General features: G+C 44.6%; 2 protein-coding genes across 2 annotated transcripts; both read left to right on the forward strand.

Annotated features, from left to right (window-relative positions):
- The first annotated feature begins 9,324 nt into the window (after positions 1–9,324).
- LOC131293666 (angiotensin-converting enzyme-like) lies at positions 9,325–11,111 on the forward strand. Its single transcript, XM_058321743.1, has 4 exons — positions 9,325–9,559; positions 9,627–9,990; positions 10,063–10,943; positions 11,009–11,111. The coding sequence occupies exons 1-4, from the start codon at positions 9,340–9,342 to the stop codon at positions 11,017–11,019; spliced, it is 1,476 nt and encodes a 491-aa protein (XP_058177726.1). The 5' UTR covers positions 9,325–9,339; the 3' UTR covers positions 11,020–11,111.
- Positions 11,112–11,478: 367 nt separating this feature from the next.
- Positions 11,479–13,617, forward strand: LOC131293473 (angiotensin-converting enzyme-like). Its single transcript, XM_058321551.1, has 5 exons — positions 11,479–11,727; positions 11,787–12,150; positions 12,215–12,578; positions 12,648–13,528; positions 13,601–13,617. Exons 1-5 carry the CDS (start codon positions 11,479–11,481, stop codon positions 13,615–13,617), a joined length of 1,875 nt encoding a protein of 624 aa, XP_058177534.1.
- The last annotated feature ends 5,059 nt before the right edge of the window (positions 13,618–18,676 follow it).

The following is an 18,676-nucleotide window of genomic DNA, read 5'->3' on the forward strand; positions in this document are numbered from 1 at the left end:
AGATGATCACAATTGGTCCAAACGGTAGACAACAACCGAGAATTTCTTCTGCCCCCGTCGTTTTGTTCCAAGATTCCTGGCTACTGCGTCAGGAGTGTGTTATAGCATCTATTACTGTACCGAAGTACATTCCACAACGGGAGCCAGTGGAGGTGACAACCACACGACAATTGTGTCATGCAGTGCTCCATTGTGTCTTTGTGGAAACGCCACACAGGGTGATCGGGTTTCCCTCTTTCGCTATGGAATACCATGTACATAGCAGGCCATATGATAACCAGTAATTTTCTGTCGTATCTGGCTGGATTTCTTCTCTCTAGGACTATGGGCTATGGTCACGAAGCAAGCTGTCTCCATGGGGGAGTATTGAATTCCTTCCTCGGAATCGGTATCCCGACTTTCGATTTTCCGAACTCAAAGCCTGAGCGCAAACGAGCGTTAGTTCCGGCATTTCCGCTTCGGTCAGAGCCATATCGTGCAATCCTTTGGCAAAGATCTTTTCTTTTGCTCCAGCCAGTAGCACCGTTTGGTCACTTACAAGTAAAGGACGAAAAGCCTTCGGGTGGAAAAATATAATCTCCATAAAACCAACCAGTTTTCCATGACCACCGTGTGTTTCTTAGGGGATCTCTTTCTTTCTCTCTCTGTGGGTGGATATCGATGTTAGACAGGCTTGAATGTCTAGGCATGGAGTAGCTGGTACAGCTGGAAGAGTCGTCGACCATAACCCGGCGGTTTCGGAATTTTCAATACACTGTTTTCAGGGCCAATTCGTCGGCATCAAGCTGCTCTTTGTTGGTAGTAGGCAGTGAATGGCACGCGCAAGGTTTTTGTTTGGCATCGTTAGGAACCAGTTTGGGCTTATTAAGTTTAACTTTGCCATTATCGGTAGCAACATTGACGCGACGAGAAAATGTCGCGTTGTTGTCGCGCCAATGTTGCTACCGATAATGGCAAAGTGAAACTTAACAAACCCAAAGTGCTTCCTAACGAAACCAAACAAAAACCGTGTGCGTGCAATTGACTGCATACTACCAACAAAGAGCAGCTTGATGCCGACGAATTGGCCCTGAAAACAGTGTAAAATGGGTTATTGGTGACATTTTCTGCTCATCCTTTCTTCTTTTGATATGGCAAGCAATACGATTACAAAAGAAACTCAAAACAATATTCTCTTTCGTGCTATTGTGTATGGATTAGTAAGTAAAATTCGACTGTTTTGAAAATGGAACCCTCGCAATGGACAACCACCTGCACAGTTTCGCTGTTATGGTCCATTTTTCCCAGGGCTCTTTGATCGACCCCAGAACTCTTTCGTCAAATTTGTTGGGCATACGGACTCCGCTACTTTTTTAACCCAAGATCCGCCTGAATTTGTGGAATGCGCCTTCAAGAAAACGGTACCGACAGTGTCGTTCATATGCTATCATATGCGGGAAAACATTCCCAACGTCACTCGGAAAACATTTCAAATTCCATTTCCTCAAACACTTTTATCTGGATTGATTATGCCCCAGAAAGAATTCCTGTATGATTTGCAAAATTGATCGGTTTCTGATACGGAGTTAAGCTACATCTTATGCTTTGCGGTTGAAAAAGGAACAAGAAAGCTCATATCATTTTTCAGGTCTTTTCTCCTAGCTTTTTTCTCCTAAAGAGTATCGTTTTGCTGCATCCTACTTTTATTGGCTGCATTATTAGCCTGCGTGCTTCCGCTTCCGTTGCGTTCTTCCAGTGGCTGCTTTATGTTTTCCAACTATATCCGATATCCTGCCGAGAGTTCTGGTGCATACATACAGAATTCCCTCTACAATCGTAACTATGCACTTTTCCTCTGTCGTCATCATTAGTTTCATCGTCGTCGATGGTTGACTTCTTTGCTCGTATCTGCTCGTTCGGTATATGAACATCGGAACGGTTACATGGTGCAGGACGAAAAACATCAGATAGGAATGTGCATAAAATGTACAAAAGAAGACGCTTGAAGGAAGCAACATAAAACCATCGGATATAATAATGAAGCGAAGAAGAGTAAAAAAAGGCATGGCTTACAACGTGTATAGCAAACAGGAAGGATTCGTTGAGACTATCACAATCTGGTAACAACGCGTGTGCGCTTTGGCATGCTCTTGACAATCATAAAATATATTCATCTAAAAGATGTTCTATTTTATTTTTTGCTACTTCTTAAAGCCAGGGGCATTTCCTTTCGATCTAATAATTCGACATGTTCCATTCTAAGGCAGTGCTCATATTCTCATGAAGAAGCTGTGCAACTCATACCCAGGAGTGGATGCTGTCTACTACCAACGAATATCACCCATGCTCCTTCCTTTGTAGCAGGAACAACTGTCGTCAGAAAAGAGCTCCTTTGCTCCTCTCTTCTACAACCGCATTCTTGTTGGATGCATTGAAACCATATTGACGATTCTCTCGTTGGCAGGACGAAGGTTCATAACGAGAAGGATCCCACCGTGAATCAATAGATTGCCGTACTAGTGGTTCTGGGATTGGCACCCGGAAGGAAATCGTATCGACCAGTAGTACCTTCTCCCAATGGGCAAAAGGATCCTACAACAGGGGATCGTTTCTCAAACTCGTAGGCTGTGCGGTAAGATCATAATTTCTCCAGATTTGTGGTGTGTGGGTTTTGTGGGTAGAGGGGAGCAGATCGAGTTGCATGAAATATAGGCATCATGGAAAATCGAATCAGATGTTGTTATTTGTCAAGCCAATGTAACGTAATGACTTAAAAACCCGATCAAGGGTCATTGGAATGCGTCGGTGCGTGTAACCAGTTGGTAGGAGAAGAACCTGAAACAGTGGAACTATAGTGTATTTGTTAAACAATTTTCATGATTGATCATTTGCCTTCGGTTCCTGTCGTGCCGAGTTTTGTATTAACAGTAATTAGGCTCTTGTTGGGTTGTCTCGTTTATTTAATTCATTAATGCAACATTAAGCAAACAGCCTACAAATCACTGGTAAACGAACGGTTTTCCTAATCTGAGCAGATTTTCGAACACCAATTACAATTGTTCTAGCAGAACAAACAACATTCACAGTCTATTTACAGATTCAAACTGTCCACCGACGGACGGTCCCGGTTATGTCTGTAATTAACCCTCCTTCCTATTGCTACAAAACCGCAGCCATTAAACCCGACAAACCACCTTCAGAATCCACCCTCGCGAATTGCGAAGCATTCGGAAATGAACGGTAGAGGGTTCCATCGGACCACACGTGCATCATTAAGCCTACGACCAAATAATTGGCCAATTCGGTTCTGGTTACCAGCAAGGCGATGGGTAAATACACGGTGACTTCATGCTCAATCTGTCTGATGTCTAGCCAGTGTGAGTGGGTTTTCTCGGTGGTTACATCCATTTCCATGCATGCAAGTATGTTCTGTACATGAAAGGCCAGTGACAACTGTGGTGACTGACAGAGTGGGTTTGTGGCAAGAAAATATTCGGGAAATACGGAACTCTCTCTTCAAGCTGGGATTTTGGGTGGACCATATTTGTCTATGATGGTGTTAGTTGTGCATTCGGTGGGTACGTTCGACAAATGAAGGAACATAGAACAAACATGAGAGCTCTGCGTGGGTCGTCCGTCTTTGAATTATAAAGCAATCGGTACACTTTCGAGTACATTAATATTACGAATGACCACTCACAGAACTTTAGATCTGAAATGTAGCTGTCGCTAACTAATTCCTCAAATTGGTCTATACATAAAAGTCGTCAAAACAGTCATCTTGAGAGATTCTCCTAATTAATGGACACTTCAATTCTGCTTGCAGGATTTGTGGATTGGTTGTCAAAATAATTTTCAAACCTCGTCGCTTCGCGCCTTCCACCGTCCAAAGGTGCGATGGTATTTTCCCCGAGCATTCTTTCAACCTGCAAAACACTGAATTCTTGGCTTCGGACTATTCCGTCGGGTTATGTTATTCTCGGGAAAAGGAAGAAAATAGTGAGCAACCGCTCATAGATAGAAAAGGGTGAGCTGCAAACTAATAAATGAAAGGATTAATGAAGGTATTTTGAGAATTGAAGCCAGTGGATTGAAGTTTGTCTGCAATGCTTGAAAGCATAATCTATGCTAGGGAACGCTGTTTCAGACGAAAAAGAGATAGTGTGTAAGAAGAATAAAAGATTTTTTAGAACATTGCCGAAGGGTTTGGGGGAAAACGACTTTTACGGTAAACACAAAGTGCATCGAATGAAAATTTGTTATTTTCTTTTCTCTCTCCTCAAAACACAGAACATGTCATCCAGCTGTACAGTGAAAAGGTATCTGTTGGGAAATATAAAAAAAGTTATTTTTGGTTTCGAACCGTGATCAGTATCGTTTTCTTTTGACTATTGTCATGTAACCATCACGAATTGCTTTCGGTATTTGTTTATCCATACGTTTTTTTGAATTTTTTTCCCATTTTCACTCGTTTTACTTCTTTTCGGTCTTAAACCAAAATCCTTGCTATTGTTCTGTGTTGTTCTGTTTTTTTTTTTTTTTTTTTTTCACCGAAATGGGTGTTTTGGCAGACTGTTTTCAAGTGGAAATCATAAACTGAGATTGGGGAACTCTAGCGATCATGACATCGGGTTTGAAGAGCTCAGAATGATTTAGCTGACCTCTAGGATCAGAACGCGGACGACGGCCAAGGCAACAACGCCGTTAGTTTGATGCAGGAACGAAAGTTTTCCATTGCACAGTAAATGGTACCCCGATGGCAGGTTTTTCTTTTCGTTTTGCTTTCACCTTTGCACTCGCGACTTGTAAACGACTTTTGAGTTCTGTAACGGGAGCAAAATATTTTCTTTTGTGCGAACGGAAAGGCAAGCGTGGTGGGACTATGTGTCGGTAATGAGAGGAATCATTTAAACCAAACCCTCCTGGACTGCTTGAAAGGTTCTCGAGTCAGCTGTTGGTTCTATGCCTTCATCTCACCTTTTATTCTCGACCGAACGAAAGCTTTGTTTGCAATTTTAGGACTACGAGAAAAAAAAGTACGTTGAGTTAGGGTTAAATTCCTTCTTTGCTCGTCTAATTAATCGAAACATTTTAACATGAAGTAAACAGCCAGTGGAGAAGTAATTAGGGAAAGACAAAATTCCAATGGAAGTTTTGGCTTCCGTTGCCGCTACACAATGGTTACGTTTCTGCGGAGTGAAGCTTATAAATGGTATTGACGGTAGACTTGATATCAGCGACGCTTTTATTCTAAAGAAGAGGTGTGAGGACATGTGTCAACATCAACATCAACATGTTTTACAAAATTAAAACAAAATCCCTTTTCTAGTAGAAACTAAACGATAATTTAACGAAACAATCAGTCACTACGGTAAAGTTGTGGGTATTGCATACCTGTAGGCGTATACAAATCAACGTGAGACATTTTGTTTTTAAACCAGGACTTGATCATGAAAAGTAACTTACTTTCAATTCTTCCTGACACCATAAACGACTTTATATATGTAAAACTGAAAATCAAAATGGTTCGCTGGTTTGTATTTTTGGTTGATAATAGTAAGTCTGATCTGAAATTTTCGGTTTCGATTTGAAGGTCAAAAAGATAAAATCGCTTGAGTATAAGACAACGCACAACTGATATTGAAACCCGTTTTGAAACCTTAAAGAATGTTCAAACATAAATTGTTGTTCCTTCTTATGTATTTTGACCATTAAATTTGCGTCATTCCGTTTTGTTTACAACGACGGACGGAACGTTTGACCGAACCTCTAATTTATGTGGGATCACTGTATTTATATTTTAGCTGTATTTAATTTATTGCATAAAAAAGGATGTTCCAATATTTGATTTACAAATAAGAAACGAAATTTTTGGAGATTCTCTTATGAGGAACTAGGTCAAAGTTCGTTACAAATCATAAACATTGACGCCCATAGGCATGCTGCGAACGAGCTAACTGAAATTGGTGGAAAAAATAAACATCTCGTGATGCGAAAACGCATCATCTCTACTCGCCTTACAGTTCGTCGTCATAGATTGTTATGTACACACGGTTGGCTATAAAAACGATCCCGGTGGATCAAAGCATCTCAGTATCTTTGGATCAAGTATAGAAGACGTGCCCGTGTGAAACTGGGTGTCCGATCAACAACGCCATGACAAACAACATGGCCCAGAGTGTGATGTTGTTTCTGGTGTTAATTGGTGCGGTTGGTGTAGCCCTTTCGTTTCCCGCGACGGACCAAGATCTTGGAGCAACTGAATCTGCAGCTTGTGCCTTCCTCGACGGATTGGAAGAAGAGATTCGGGACATCAACTACAACACCACCCTTCAGTCCTGGAATTACGAAACGAACATCACCGACGAAACGCTCGATACGCGTAACGATGCAGTGGACGAACAGTCGCAGTTTTTGAAGGTACGCGGCCCAGAATAGACAATAGTGACGGTCACAGTGTTACGCGTTCCTTCTAAACTAAATCATTACCACTGAGGTCGTGCTAATGGAATCATTTGAATTTTAATCACATGCTCACGATTGATCGGCTGCACAATTCCGGCGCCCTACGAATATCGTTCGCATCACTTTCGTTAAACCCGTTTTTCCCGTTTTTTTACGGTGTGGTGTCTAGGGTCCGTGGGACGGTCTCCTGATCTTGATCTTCTCCGATCCGCTTACCGGAGGCTGGACACAAAACGTTATTTTTTCTTTGCCCCTTTCGACTTCGGCAGATCTCCATCAGCTGAACTCGGAAACTGGTTTGGGCGAGCATTTGTTTGTGTTTTTATTTTTGTTTTGGTTTCCCTCGTTTGATCGGTCCATCTCAAATTTTGCCGGGATCTTAACCAGTGTCCGTAGATGGTCAATTTCAACGTGAAGAAAGTTACCTTTCTACCTAAATTAAGTCAGAAACGATTTAATTTCCTTTGAACGGGAAGTAAAAGGTCAGTATGGCACCGAATAAGGGTAACCATAGCCATGAAGGTATTGAAATTTGGCTTATGCTTAAATATCACCATATAGGGTCGATATCCCAAAACTGAAGATTACGAGAAAAAGGAAATAACTTAAATACCATGAGGTATCCTCGAGTGGGATAAATTTTAAATTAAAAAGTACTTTCTACTCAACACATCGGAGCTTAGCGTCTGTCATCCAGTGTCCGGTTGTTCGGGATCAACGCCCTTCTCAATTCACCATAATTGCATGCGCAAATCAAGCCAGTTTCCAGCCAGGCTCCATTCTGCTCCATGGCAGCAACCCATGGGGTGCCAAAGCGCCGGGTCCGGTTTTCCTTCTTTGTGGGTCTTGCTTCTTCTATTGTTTTCCGCCGTCTTAAACAAACGAGTGGTCAGAATATGAGCCGACCTATAGGCCCTGCCATCTCCAGCCTGCGCGCTATAAGAGAGCTTTCGCCGGCTGCGCTTAGTTCAGTCGCCATCTGGCCGTTACGCGGGTCGCTGCAAACGACTCCACACCGATCGTCAACGCAATGGGTCGAGAAGTAGTTAGAACTAATCGCGTGGTGGTTTGGCTAGTGGTGGTGCTGATAGCCGCGGCCACCGCCAGCGATCCCGAGCTGGAACAGAACGAGCTGGCCGCAGGGCGATACGTGGCCGACCTGGAGCAGGAGATACTGACCCGCAATAACAATGCGACCGAGCTTTCGTGGGCCTACGAGTCGAACATCAGCGAGGAGGCCCTCAAACGCCGCAACGAGGGTGCCACGCGAAACGCGAACTTTTTCAAGGTGCGAATAGGCGATAAGCATAACCAAGCAACAAGAGTAAACCACAAAGTGGGTAGGCGGAACGCCCCGTTGTAAATTGTGCCGCGTAATGGTGTAGATAGTTTGTATGCATGTCATTAGCGAGTTTCGTTCTGGCGCGCACGGTCTAGCCCTGAGAGTGTGTCGCGTGAATCCCGGTCAACGGTGTGCGCGTCCGTTAGTGTCCGCAAGGTTTTCTGGCTGATGAAGGCCGATTCTATCGTGAGTAGGCATGCGGAACGATGCGTACCATTTACGACCCATTACTTTGTGGATTTTAATTGAATTGACGCGATTTGTACTTCGTCGCTGAACCAGCAAGTTTCTGTAAAACAAATTGAATAGTGTCGGATTCAACATTGAACAGTATGAAACTGCATTTTCCATCGGGATCCAACCAGTATTTTCAATGTTTTATACCATCAATAGTCAATATCCGACACACCGGTGATAACCACATCAAACCGGTTCCGGTGTGCGATATTTATTGGTTCCGTATTACGACGATAACGATCAACAAGCGTGGGTAAACAGTGTTCAACCCCGTCCGCGGAAGATCTTGTTGCCGGTCGGTTGATCGCATCGATACGAGATGATAATTGGCCCCACTCGTTCCCACTCCACATAGAGGGAAGATGCCCTGCGCGATGCTGAAACCCGACGATTAAGTGCTACCGGACTTGTCCACTTCCTTTCACCATTAATGAACGCTGCTGCTGAAAACAGTCGGTGATAAATTTGGTGCTCTGACTAATCCTCATCAAACCCGTGTAAGAGGCCGATTACGGTATTCAAAAGCATGTGTAGCGCAAGGTCTGGGGAGTGGGGTATTGTTAGGGGGAGGTTGTTTTTCCCACCGCTTCCACAAAACAGTGTGCACATGTTTGGCCCGCCGTCCATTGTTTGCTGGATGGACGGATTTTGTTGGTACGGGTTGCATCAATTTTTTTTTTTTTAAGAGTAAGCATCATCTTCTTCTCATTTCATGTGGCACGTGATGGTTCAGATTCGAGCCCGAACGATCTCTATATCAGCCGGCCATGGTCGAACAACCGAGTACAATTCATTCGTCGATCGTCGACGAATGTGAGTGGTACGGATTTTCTACAATTGCGGTCGGATCTCACGGTTCTGAATTATGTGGTTCAGGTTTTGGTTAAGCGTAGTGTTGCTCGCAGAATGGGCCGGCACCCGTACAGTGTCCCCCAACGATCGTATTCTGTCCTATCTAGCCACGATCGAACCGCAAGTTTTGCAACGGACAAACGATGAGATGGTTGCGTCGTGGGAGTACGAATCGAACATAACCGAATACACGGCCGAGTTGTCGATGAAAGTGGCCCTGGATAATGCGCGCTTTTGGAAGGTGCTAACGAGGCGCTAAGTGACAGTTTGATCCCTCTTTGCTCTCCCTGATTCCTCTTTGCTATCTCAACGTTTTGCAGGAAGTGGCCCGCGAGCTTCGCCAGTACGACTACAACAGCTTCAAGGATGCCGATCTGAAGCGACGCATCAAGAAGCTAACCGACTTGGGTTACGCGGCCTTGGATGAGGCGAAGTTTACCCAGCTCGTCGATGCGATCTCGCGTATGCAGGAGAACTACGCCACGGCCAAGGTATGCCAGTATCGGAACGAAACGAACTGCAACTTCAGCCTTGAGCCGGAGCTTACAGAAACGCTGGCGAAAAGCCGTGACCCGGAGGAGCTCAAGCATTATTGGGTGCAGTGGCACGATGCCGCCGGTAAACCGGTGCGAAAGGATTTCGATGAGTACGTCACCTTGAACCGAGAGGCGGCGAAGTTGAACAGTAAGTATGACTTCGAACGTGTGATTGCGTATTCCGTTATCTCACAAGCGTTATGTTTTTTCCACAGATTTCACCTCGGGGGCTGAATATTGGCTCGATGCCTACGAGGACGATTCGTTCGAGGCCCAGGTTGATGCTGCGATCGAACAAATCAGACCTCTGTACGAACAGATCCACGCATACGTTCGGTACAAGCTGCGCAAGCATTACGGCAGTGAGATTGTGTCGGAAAAGGGATCCATTCCTATCCATCTGCTCGGAAACATGTGGGGACAGACGTGGGACAACATTGCCGACATTACCACGCCGTTCCCCAACAAGGTGCTGCTCGATGTGACGGACGAGATGGTTCGCCAGGGCTATACGGCGGTGAAAATGTTTGAGATGGGTGACGAGTTTTTCCAGTCGATGAACATGACCAAACTTCCTCCGTAAGAAAATGATTAACATATACTTTGTGCGACATTCTACTAATGATTTAAACCTGTTACTCATTCGTATAGAACCTTCTGGGAGAAGAGTGTCCTCGAGAAGCCGAACGATGGCCGTGAGCTAGTCTGTCATGCCAGTGCGTGGGATTTCTACAAGAAGGATGACGTTCGCATCAAACAATGTACTCGCATCAACATGGAGGACTTTTTCACCGTTCATCACGAGCTGGGACACATTCAGTACTACTTGCAGTACCAGCATCAGCCGAGTGTTTACCGCGAAGGAGCCAACCCTGGATTCCATGAGGCCGTCGGTGATGTGCTTTCTTTGTCCGTATCCACGCCGAAGCACTTGGAAAAGATTGGTCTGCTGAAGGACTTCGTGTTGGACGAAGAGTCCAAACTGAATCAGTTCTATCAAGCTGGACTTTCGAAGTTGGTGTTCCTACCGTTTGCCTACACGCTGGATAAGTACCGCTGGGAGATATTCCGGGGCGATGTGAAGCCGGAAAACTATAACTGCAAGTTCTGGGAGATGCGATCGAAGTACTCCGGCGTTGAACCACCGGTAGTCCGAAGTGAAAGTGATTTCGATGCCGCTGCGAAGTACCACGTGTCGGCCGATGTGGAATACCTCCGATACTTTGTGTCGTACATCGTGCAGTTCCAGTTCCATCGGGCTGCCTGCGAGAAGGCGGGCGAGTACGTGAAGGGAGATCCGGAGAAGACGCTGAATAACTGTGACATCTACCAGAGCACCGCGGCGGGTAACGCCTTGAAAGCTATGCTTGCCATGGGCTCCTCTAAACCGTGGCCAGATGCGATGGAGGTTCTGACCGGGCAGCGAAAGATGAGTGCCGATGCGCTGATCGAGTACTTCAAACCGCTCTACGATTGGTTGGTGAAAGAGAACAAAGCCCTCGGCGCGTACATTGGATGGGAGGAAAATCTTAGTGAGTTTTATTATGCGCTCTATTTTGAAATCCATATAATGCGCTTTAATTCTTTCTCATTACAGAATGTAAATAATCAAGTGCGGCAACGAAATACTAATGCAAATCGCACAGCACAAAATGATCTCCAGAAGCAGTATCGTCGAGTCCAATGGAAAAGATACTGAACAAATTATCATTGGTACTGTTTTGCTGGAGCTGCCTAGCGGGCGTAAAGTTATCAATAAACTAAGATAAGAAATTTCATTTTGTTGACATGGGTTTCATTTTGTCACGACACCAACAAACAATAAACTTCATTCATCGGATGACTCCCAATCATTTTTCGCATCCGAAACCTCTCGCTCGACCTGCCTATGATACAACGATTGATCCTGTTTGAAGAAACTAATTGAATAATAGATAATACTTATCAATTGATGCATTGTGTTACATAAGCCTTATCGCACTCAAAAGATACGGTTGGTTGAATAAAAGGGCATGCAAATGGGATGATACACTTTAGTATCACTTTACGAGTGATAGGTGTTCGAAGATGAAGTTAATTGTAGTGATTTCGTTAGCCATTGGCCTGGTGTACCACGTGAGCGGTGGCGCGATTCCCATTTCGGATGTAGAAGCTCAAGAACAAGAGGTGTTCCAATATTTGGAGGATATTGAGACGGAAATCCTGTCTCGTCGAAACGCCGCCAGCGAGGCAAACTGGGCCTACGACTCGAACATAACGGACGAAAACTTAGTTGTAAAGAATGAAGTAGCAACCGAGAATGCTGCTTTCTTTAAGGTACTTCAAAGTATAAAACACTAAGGAAAAGTTACTTCATTTAAGTTCTTCTATTTCAGCAAATCTCGGAAACGCTTTCCCAGTATGATTACGAAAGCTTCCAGGATGAAGATCTGAAGCGAAGGGTGAAAAGGCTCGTCGGGTTGGTTTATTCGGCATTGCCAGTAGACAAGTTTGCGGAAATATTGAATGCGGTCAATAACATGAAAGAAAACTACGCAAAAATAAAGGTGTGTGACTACCACGACCGCAACAAGTGCGATTTGGCCCTGGAACCGGAGTTGACGGAGATTCTTGCCAACAGTAGGGATGCTGAAGAGCTCAAATACTACTGGCAACAATGGTACGATGCGGCTGGAGCTCCAACCAGAGAGGATTTCCAGAAATATGTGGATCTGAACGGAGAGGCTGCTAAATTGAACAGTTGAGTGATACTGCTATCAAAAGTGTTTGGAGAGATAAGGCAAAGTTCTCTTTCTTCCCATAGATTATGCGACCGGAGCCGAATCTTGGTTGGCGGCTTACGAAGACGACACCTTCGAAGAGCAGGTTGATGCTGTTATCGAAGAACTCCGTCCATTCTATGAGCAGATCCATGGCTTTGTTCGCTACAAGTTGCGCGAGTTCTATGGTGAGGATGTTGTATCCGAAAAGGGACCCATTCCCATGCAGCTTCTCGGTAACATGTGGGCGCAGGGATGGGGAAACATTGCAGACATCACCAGCCCATTCGGTGACCGGCAGTTGTTGGATGTAACGGAAGAAATGCTCCGCCAAGGATACAACCCGATACAAATGTTCGAAATGGGAGACGAATTCTTCCAGTCGTTGAACATGTCCAAGGTTTCACAGTAAGTTCTGCAACTTCTATAGTTTTCATATTCATGTATAGTAAAATTAACTTTATTTATTGTGATAAGAACCTTCTGGGACAAGAGCATCCTCGAGAAGCCGGACGATGGTCGTGATCTTATTTGTCATGCCAGTGCATGGGACTTTTCGAAACCAGACGACGTACGCATCAAGCAGTGCACTCGCATCAACATGGAGGACTTCTTCACGGTGCACCATGAGCTGGGTCACATTCAGTACTATCTTCAGTATCAACACCTCCCGAGTGTGTACCGTTCGGGAGCTAACCCTGGATTCCATGAGGCCGTCGGTGATGTGCTCTCGCTATCGGTCTCAACGCCTAAACACTTGGAGAAGATTGGTCTGCTGAAGGACTTCGTGCTGGATGAAGAGTCCAAGCTGAACCAGTTCTATCGTTCAGCGTTGGACAAGTTGACGTTCTTGCCATTTGCCTACACCATCGATAAGTACCGTTGGGGAATCTTCCGTGGTGAAATCAAGCCCGAGGAATACAACTGCAAGTTCTGGGAGATGCGCTCGAAGTACTCCGGCGTAGAACCACCAGTAGTTCGCTCGGAAGCCGATTTAGACGCACCGGCCAAGTACCACGTGTCGGCCGATGTGGAGTATCTTCGCTATTTTGTCTCGTACATCATTCAGTTCCAGTTCCATCGAGCTGCTTGCGAGAAGGCCGGAGAGTACGTGAAGGGAGATCCGGTGAAGACATTGAACGACTGCGACATCTATCAGAGTGCTGAAGCGGGTAATGCTATTAAGGCGATGCTGGAGCTAGGTTCGTCGAAGCCTTGGCCAGATGCAATGGAGGTCTTGACCGGAGAGCGTCGCATGAGTGCCGATGCACTGATCGAATACTTCCAACCTCTGTATGATTGGTTGGTGGTTGAAAATGAACGACTAGGAGCATACGTTGGATGGGAACAAACAGATAGTAAGTTGCTGATAATGGGAAATGTTGATAACAAGCTTAACACAGTTATTTTTTATACAATTTTTTTTTCAGAATGCATCTCAGACTAACTAAAAATCGATGGAACTTTCAAGCGATCGGAAACATAAAAATATAATGAATATACTACATCTGTTGCTGCACCAACGAGGTGTTTAAGTTAGTTAAGGCTTAGTTAAGAAATAAGCCCACCTTTGGATAACTGTAACATTTCGGTAACCGGTACGATCGTTGATCCAAATAAAGAACCTTTCCGAGAGGGACGCGACGTACCGGAAACCAAATGCCCAAACATTTCGATTTCGCAAATAGAAGTTAATTTCGATGGCTGCCGCCGTGCTGCACCGTGCTGCATCAGCGAGTTAAGTGCCGTTCCGGGCGACCCGTTGGCGCGTATTGCTGCGTCAATACAACCCACGGCGCACCAAGTGTTCGGCCAGCGCGCGTTGCTGCGTCGGCAGCCCTCGATCGTTGGCAGGCCGGCTTACTGCCCTACTTATCAATAATCGATACACCCTACGGTGCGCCAAGTGTCCGGCCGACGCGCGTTGCTTCGTCAGCAGCCCTCCGTCAGCGGCCGGCCGGCTCGTTGCTCTACTTTTAAAATCATAAACAAATGCGACTTTTGGGTATATAATGGTAAGAAATTTTAGAATAAACCAGTGTTAAGTTGAAACTCAGACGATTCACTTCGTAGTTTATTTTTGACCGCTACACTCACTGCCATATCCGAAAAGCTTGAAGCGCCCAGTCCCCCCTTTCGAAGCATAGGCCTCCTCTATACGCAGAGGCAACTAGCTTGAGAGGTAATAGGGATCCAGGGACTTCAGCCATTAGCCGGCAGCAATTAATTTCACTTTTTCTCAGTTGCTCACCCTAACCAAGCTAGGAGGTCTTCCTTCGCGGGACCTGCTTGGTTAGTCGTGAAGTAACATTGGTGGCTCCAGAGAGGAAATTCACGAAAAGTCTCCTCAAACGTTTGAATTCTTGCTTGGGTAACCAGGACCAAGAAGAATCATATCAGCAAGCTCTCTGTCGATCAGAATCGTCAGAGAGATAAAAAGAGTGAAGCTTAGGCATCGGGAAAAAACCCAGTAGCTTGACTACGCCTTTTCAAAGCCACTCAGTAAAGATGTCGACCGCGACCAAGATGTCACGACGACCGAGCAAGTATTTTGTGGACAATAAGAATGGGAATTGTCGGTTGTGCGACAAACCCGATCCGAGCGATTCGCACATGGTCCAGTGTGACGAGTGCGATCGATGGTTCCATTTGACTTGCGCGAAGCTAACAAAGTTGCCAACAGCAGAAGAAGAATTTATGTGCATCAAGTGCAGCGCCGACCGAGCCAAAGCGCAAGATGAAGCAGGACCATCGGGAGGAGAAAAAGGCGAAAGAAAGGAGAAGAAAGCTAAAACCGCCGAACCGGAAGTTACCACCATAGCCGAGCTGGTAGCAGCATTGACCGTTGGTAACAAGGTCAGCACAAATCACTTACTTCGAATGTCGCTTAACGACCTACCCTACTTCGATGGCAATCCGAGAGATTGGCCTGCATTCGACAAAGCCTTCAGGGAAACCACAGAGGCAGCTAATTTCAACGACTTAGAAAATATGAATCGACTGCAGAGATGCCTGAAAGGCGACGCCCTGAGGAACGTCAAGGCACTTTTCTTCGATCCCGAGAATGTTGACATTATAATCGAACGCTTAAGAACTCTTTTTGGTAGATCAGAGCAAGTCTACCAAGAACTCTTAAGAGAGGTTCAAAGGAAGGCGGATCCAAACCGGATACCAGATTTAAGCATCGCACTGGAGAATTTAGTGGCGAACATAAAAACGCTGAACAAACCTTCCTACCTTAGCGACCACCGACTCATCAACGAACTTGCCAGCAAATTGCCACGAGACAAGCAGCTGAAGTGGCTTAGAATAACGGATGAATTGGAAGAACAAAGAGAGATGCCGACATTAGAACACTTCAGCACCTGGCTAGCGAACATCGCGAGTGAACTTCGTCGCCTACCCAAAGCGATCGACCGAAAACCATTGCATCTACACGACACTACGAAGCCAGCAAAGAATGCAAGTCCAAAACAAGAACGCAACACCAGTCCAAACGACTGGCATCGAGGTTGTCCAAACTGTAACGGCAATCACAATCTTCTGAATTGCGATCAATTCAAAAACAAGACGCCAGAAGAAAGGTACGAAGTAATAAAAAGGGAGAAACTCTGCTCGAGCTGCCTTCGATCCAACGGGCACGATGTAAACACATGTTGGTTTGCCAGAGAATGCGGTATCAACGGGTGCCAAGAAAAACATCACCGTATGATACACCTCACGACCGTGCAAAATGTACCAATAAACTACCACGACATCGGCCAGAGTCCAACAAACGTATACGTTGGAGTTCATATTGAAGCAAAACCGGAGTATAGGAAACCTCCTACGTTTAAAAAGCTAGAACGTGAAAAGTCAGAGAAGACAGCTATGCCGCAAGAAAACATTATGAGCACGTTTTCATCACCAAAATGTGAAAACTTCAGAAAAAAGGAAGCATGCCAACATTGCAGTGGACTTCACGTGCTTACACAGTGCGAAGAATTCTGCAAACTTCCCGCAGAGCAACGACACGATGTTGCGATTAGACATCGCCTGTGCCTTTCATGTCTCCTGACCGACGATCATCGTATGCGGCACTGTAAAGTATCTAAAAAATGTTCCAGAGAATTCTGTAACAGACGACATCATCCGCTAATGCATTGTAGCTCATCTAAGGAAAAGCCGTTGAGTAATCAAAAAGAAGACAAGCTGAATGAAAATCATACAAAGGAAGGTTCGGTTCAGAAACTTCAAAGCAACTATCAAAAACATAATTCATCTTCTGAACCAGTGAAAGAGAAGAAAACTGAATCGAACACATGCTTCAATAGTCGAACCGAAAAGGTTAAAATTCCTCATGAAGGAAAACAGCAGCGAAACGTTTTGGTAGACAACGCATGCAACGCAACAGCAGAACGTCCCAAAGAAAATCGAGCTAAAAGCGAACCACGTATTAATGAAAAGAAAAAGAAACAAAAAGACTATGAAAATCATGTAATACGATTTGAGAACTTCGTCAAAACGTCAGTCTCAAGATTCAAAATGGATAGTGCCGAAATGATAGATGCAATGGATAAGTTCTTGCTCACTTATCGAACTACGCCGAATCAACCACATGAATCATCATTGGTAGTAGACAACCAGATAAAGAGTATACAGCATCCGCCGCAGACTATCCCATCAAGTATAACATCTAGCAGAGCTTCAGTATGTACAACTAAGCACAATATTCAGCGAAAAAATTCTTCGGCTGAGCAACTCAACAATCTACACTGCGCAGATCAACTGCAGGATGAACCCGCCAAAGCTACAAGACAACCAAGCAGCCATGACAAATCTAAGACGACCGTCAAATGTCTTGATGCACCATCCAGCAACGTGCCAGTTGTCAAAACACAAGTCGCCCCGGATGGACAACTACGATCGGTGGAAGTTAAAACAGCCAGCACCACCCCCAAACGCCCAGTCGTCAAGGTTGCAGTCGTGGATTTAGAGCAAAAGGAGCACCTACTTCTGCACTCTGTATCCACTGCGCCACCGCCTAAGAGACCCAATAAAACACCACAACCCCTACCAGAAGAACCACCGGCCAAGAAAAAGGTAAAACGCATTGCGCCATGCAACTGGGCTCAAAAATTGCTACTGACACTCCTAGTACTCGGCGTCGGAACCACGGAAGCCGTCAACATTCAACCGGCGAACGAAGGCGGAATCTTCTTCAATCATCTAGGCAGCTGCTTAGTTCAACGAGGAATTCTACAAAGACGCATACCGCTGGACATCGTCCCCAGGGACGATATAGGTCACATGCATCAACTCCGTTTCGAGCTGCGATCGTTGTACACAAATTTCGCCAGTAAAAGTCAATTACCGGACGACACGCTGAAGGAGGCCGTCACAATGGTAAATATACAAAGTAGAGCCGCGGAAAGGGAGATACGTTTTACCTCTCGTGTAAGGAGAGTCGGAGGTATTCTAGGGTTTCTAAAAGATTTACTGGTAGGTGGAAGTGACGTAGAAAAAGAACTCGATGAAATGCAAACCACAGAAGAAATTAAATACAAGAGAATACTAAGTACTGTCACAATGGTTAACGAAAGGTCTAAAGAATTAGCACAAAAGTTTAAAGATAAAAGCGATAATTTGTTATCACACATAAAGCAAGCCAATTCAGAACAACAAGATATTTCGATAAAATTACACATTGTAGAGCTGACCTTGCTAGCCCATCAAGTAATCAATAATATTGCTGAAAAATATAGGTTGCTTAGAACCAGTCCTATACAAAAAGAAGAGCTAGAAATACTGTATGACCGAATAGAGAAAGAACTACCAGAAACCGTCCGCATAGTTCGAACACATCCCTCATTTTCCATTGAAGAAGGAGAGAAATCTCTGACTATTTTAGTAACAACAATATTAGTAGAAACTATTCCCTTCGAGGTATTCCAAGCCTATCCCGTTCCAGACAGAGTAAGGGACTCGATCATAACGATTGAAAAAACGAAAATAGCCATAAATGATCATTGGGCTCACTTCTATCCATCTTACCTAATCGAACTAAATCAAACCCATTTCATTGTAAACCATCCAATAATTGAAAAACGAATAGATTGCTTGTCAGGAAAAATACTCTCAGTAAATGAATCAACGAACTGTACTACAAGAAAATTGGAAACACCATATACAAAATTGATTCACATGAAAGAAGCAAACTCCGTGCTTTACTACACAGACAACATTAAAAGTATCAGATTACATTGCAATAGTACAGATATAGCACTTAGCAGCTACGCGGCAATTGTGGAATTGGAAGATAACTGCGTTATTGAATCAGCCAATGAGACTATAAAGGCCGATATTTCATTTAAGAAAATAACAAAATCCTACTTTAAGAAGCATGAAGAAACTCAAGAACCAGAGGTCATCGAAAACACGGAAACAAAAGTCCCAAGCATCTTCGTACTCCACGTCACATTGGTACAAATCGTCATTGGTACAATCATAATAATATTAGTTGTAGC

The sequence above is a fragment of the Anopheles ziemanni genome, chromosome 2, assembly GCF_943734765.1.
Source record: "Anopheles ziemanni chromosome 2, idAnoZiCoDA_A2_x.2, whole genome shotgun sequence".
Classification (NCBI taxonomy): domain Eukaryota; kingdom Metazoa; phylum Arthropoda; class Insecta; order Diptera; family Culicidae; genus Anopheles; species Anopheles ziemanni.

Coding starts and splice junctions, on each gene's coding strand:
- LOC131293666 (XM_058321743.1), top strand. CDS start 9,340: ATGCAGGAGAACTACGCCACGGCCAAGGTATGCCAGTATCGGAACGAA. Junction 9,560..9,626: donor AGAGGCGGCGAAGTTGAACA/GTAAGTATGACT, acceptor TTTTTTCCACAG/ATTTCACCTCGGGGGCTGAA. Junction 9,991..10,062: donor AACATGACCAAACTTCCTCC/GTAAGAAAATGA, acceptor TCATTCGTATAG/AACCTTCTGGGAGAAGAGTG.
- LOC131293473 (XM_058321551.1), top strand. CDS start 11,479: ATGAAGTTAATTGTAGTGATTTCGTTAGCCATTGGCCTGGTGTACCAC. Junction 11,728..11,786: donor AGAATGCTGCTTTCTTTAAG/GTACTTCAAAGT, acceptor CTTCTATTTCAG/CAAATCTCGGAAACGCTTTC. Junction 12,151..12,214: donor AGAGGCTGCTAAATTGAACA/GTTGAGTGATAC, acceptor TTCTTCCCATAG/ATTATGCGACCGGAGCCGAA.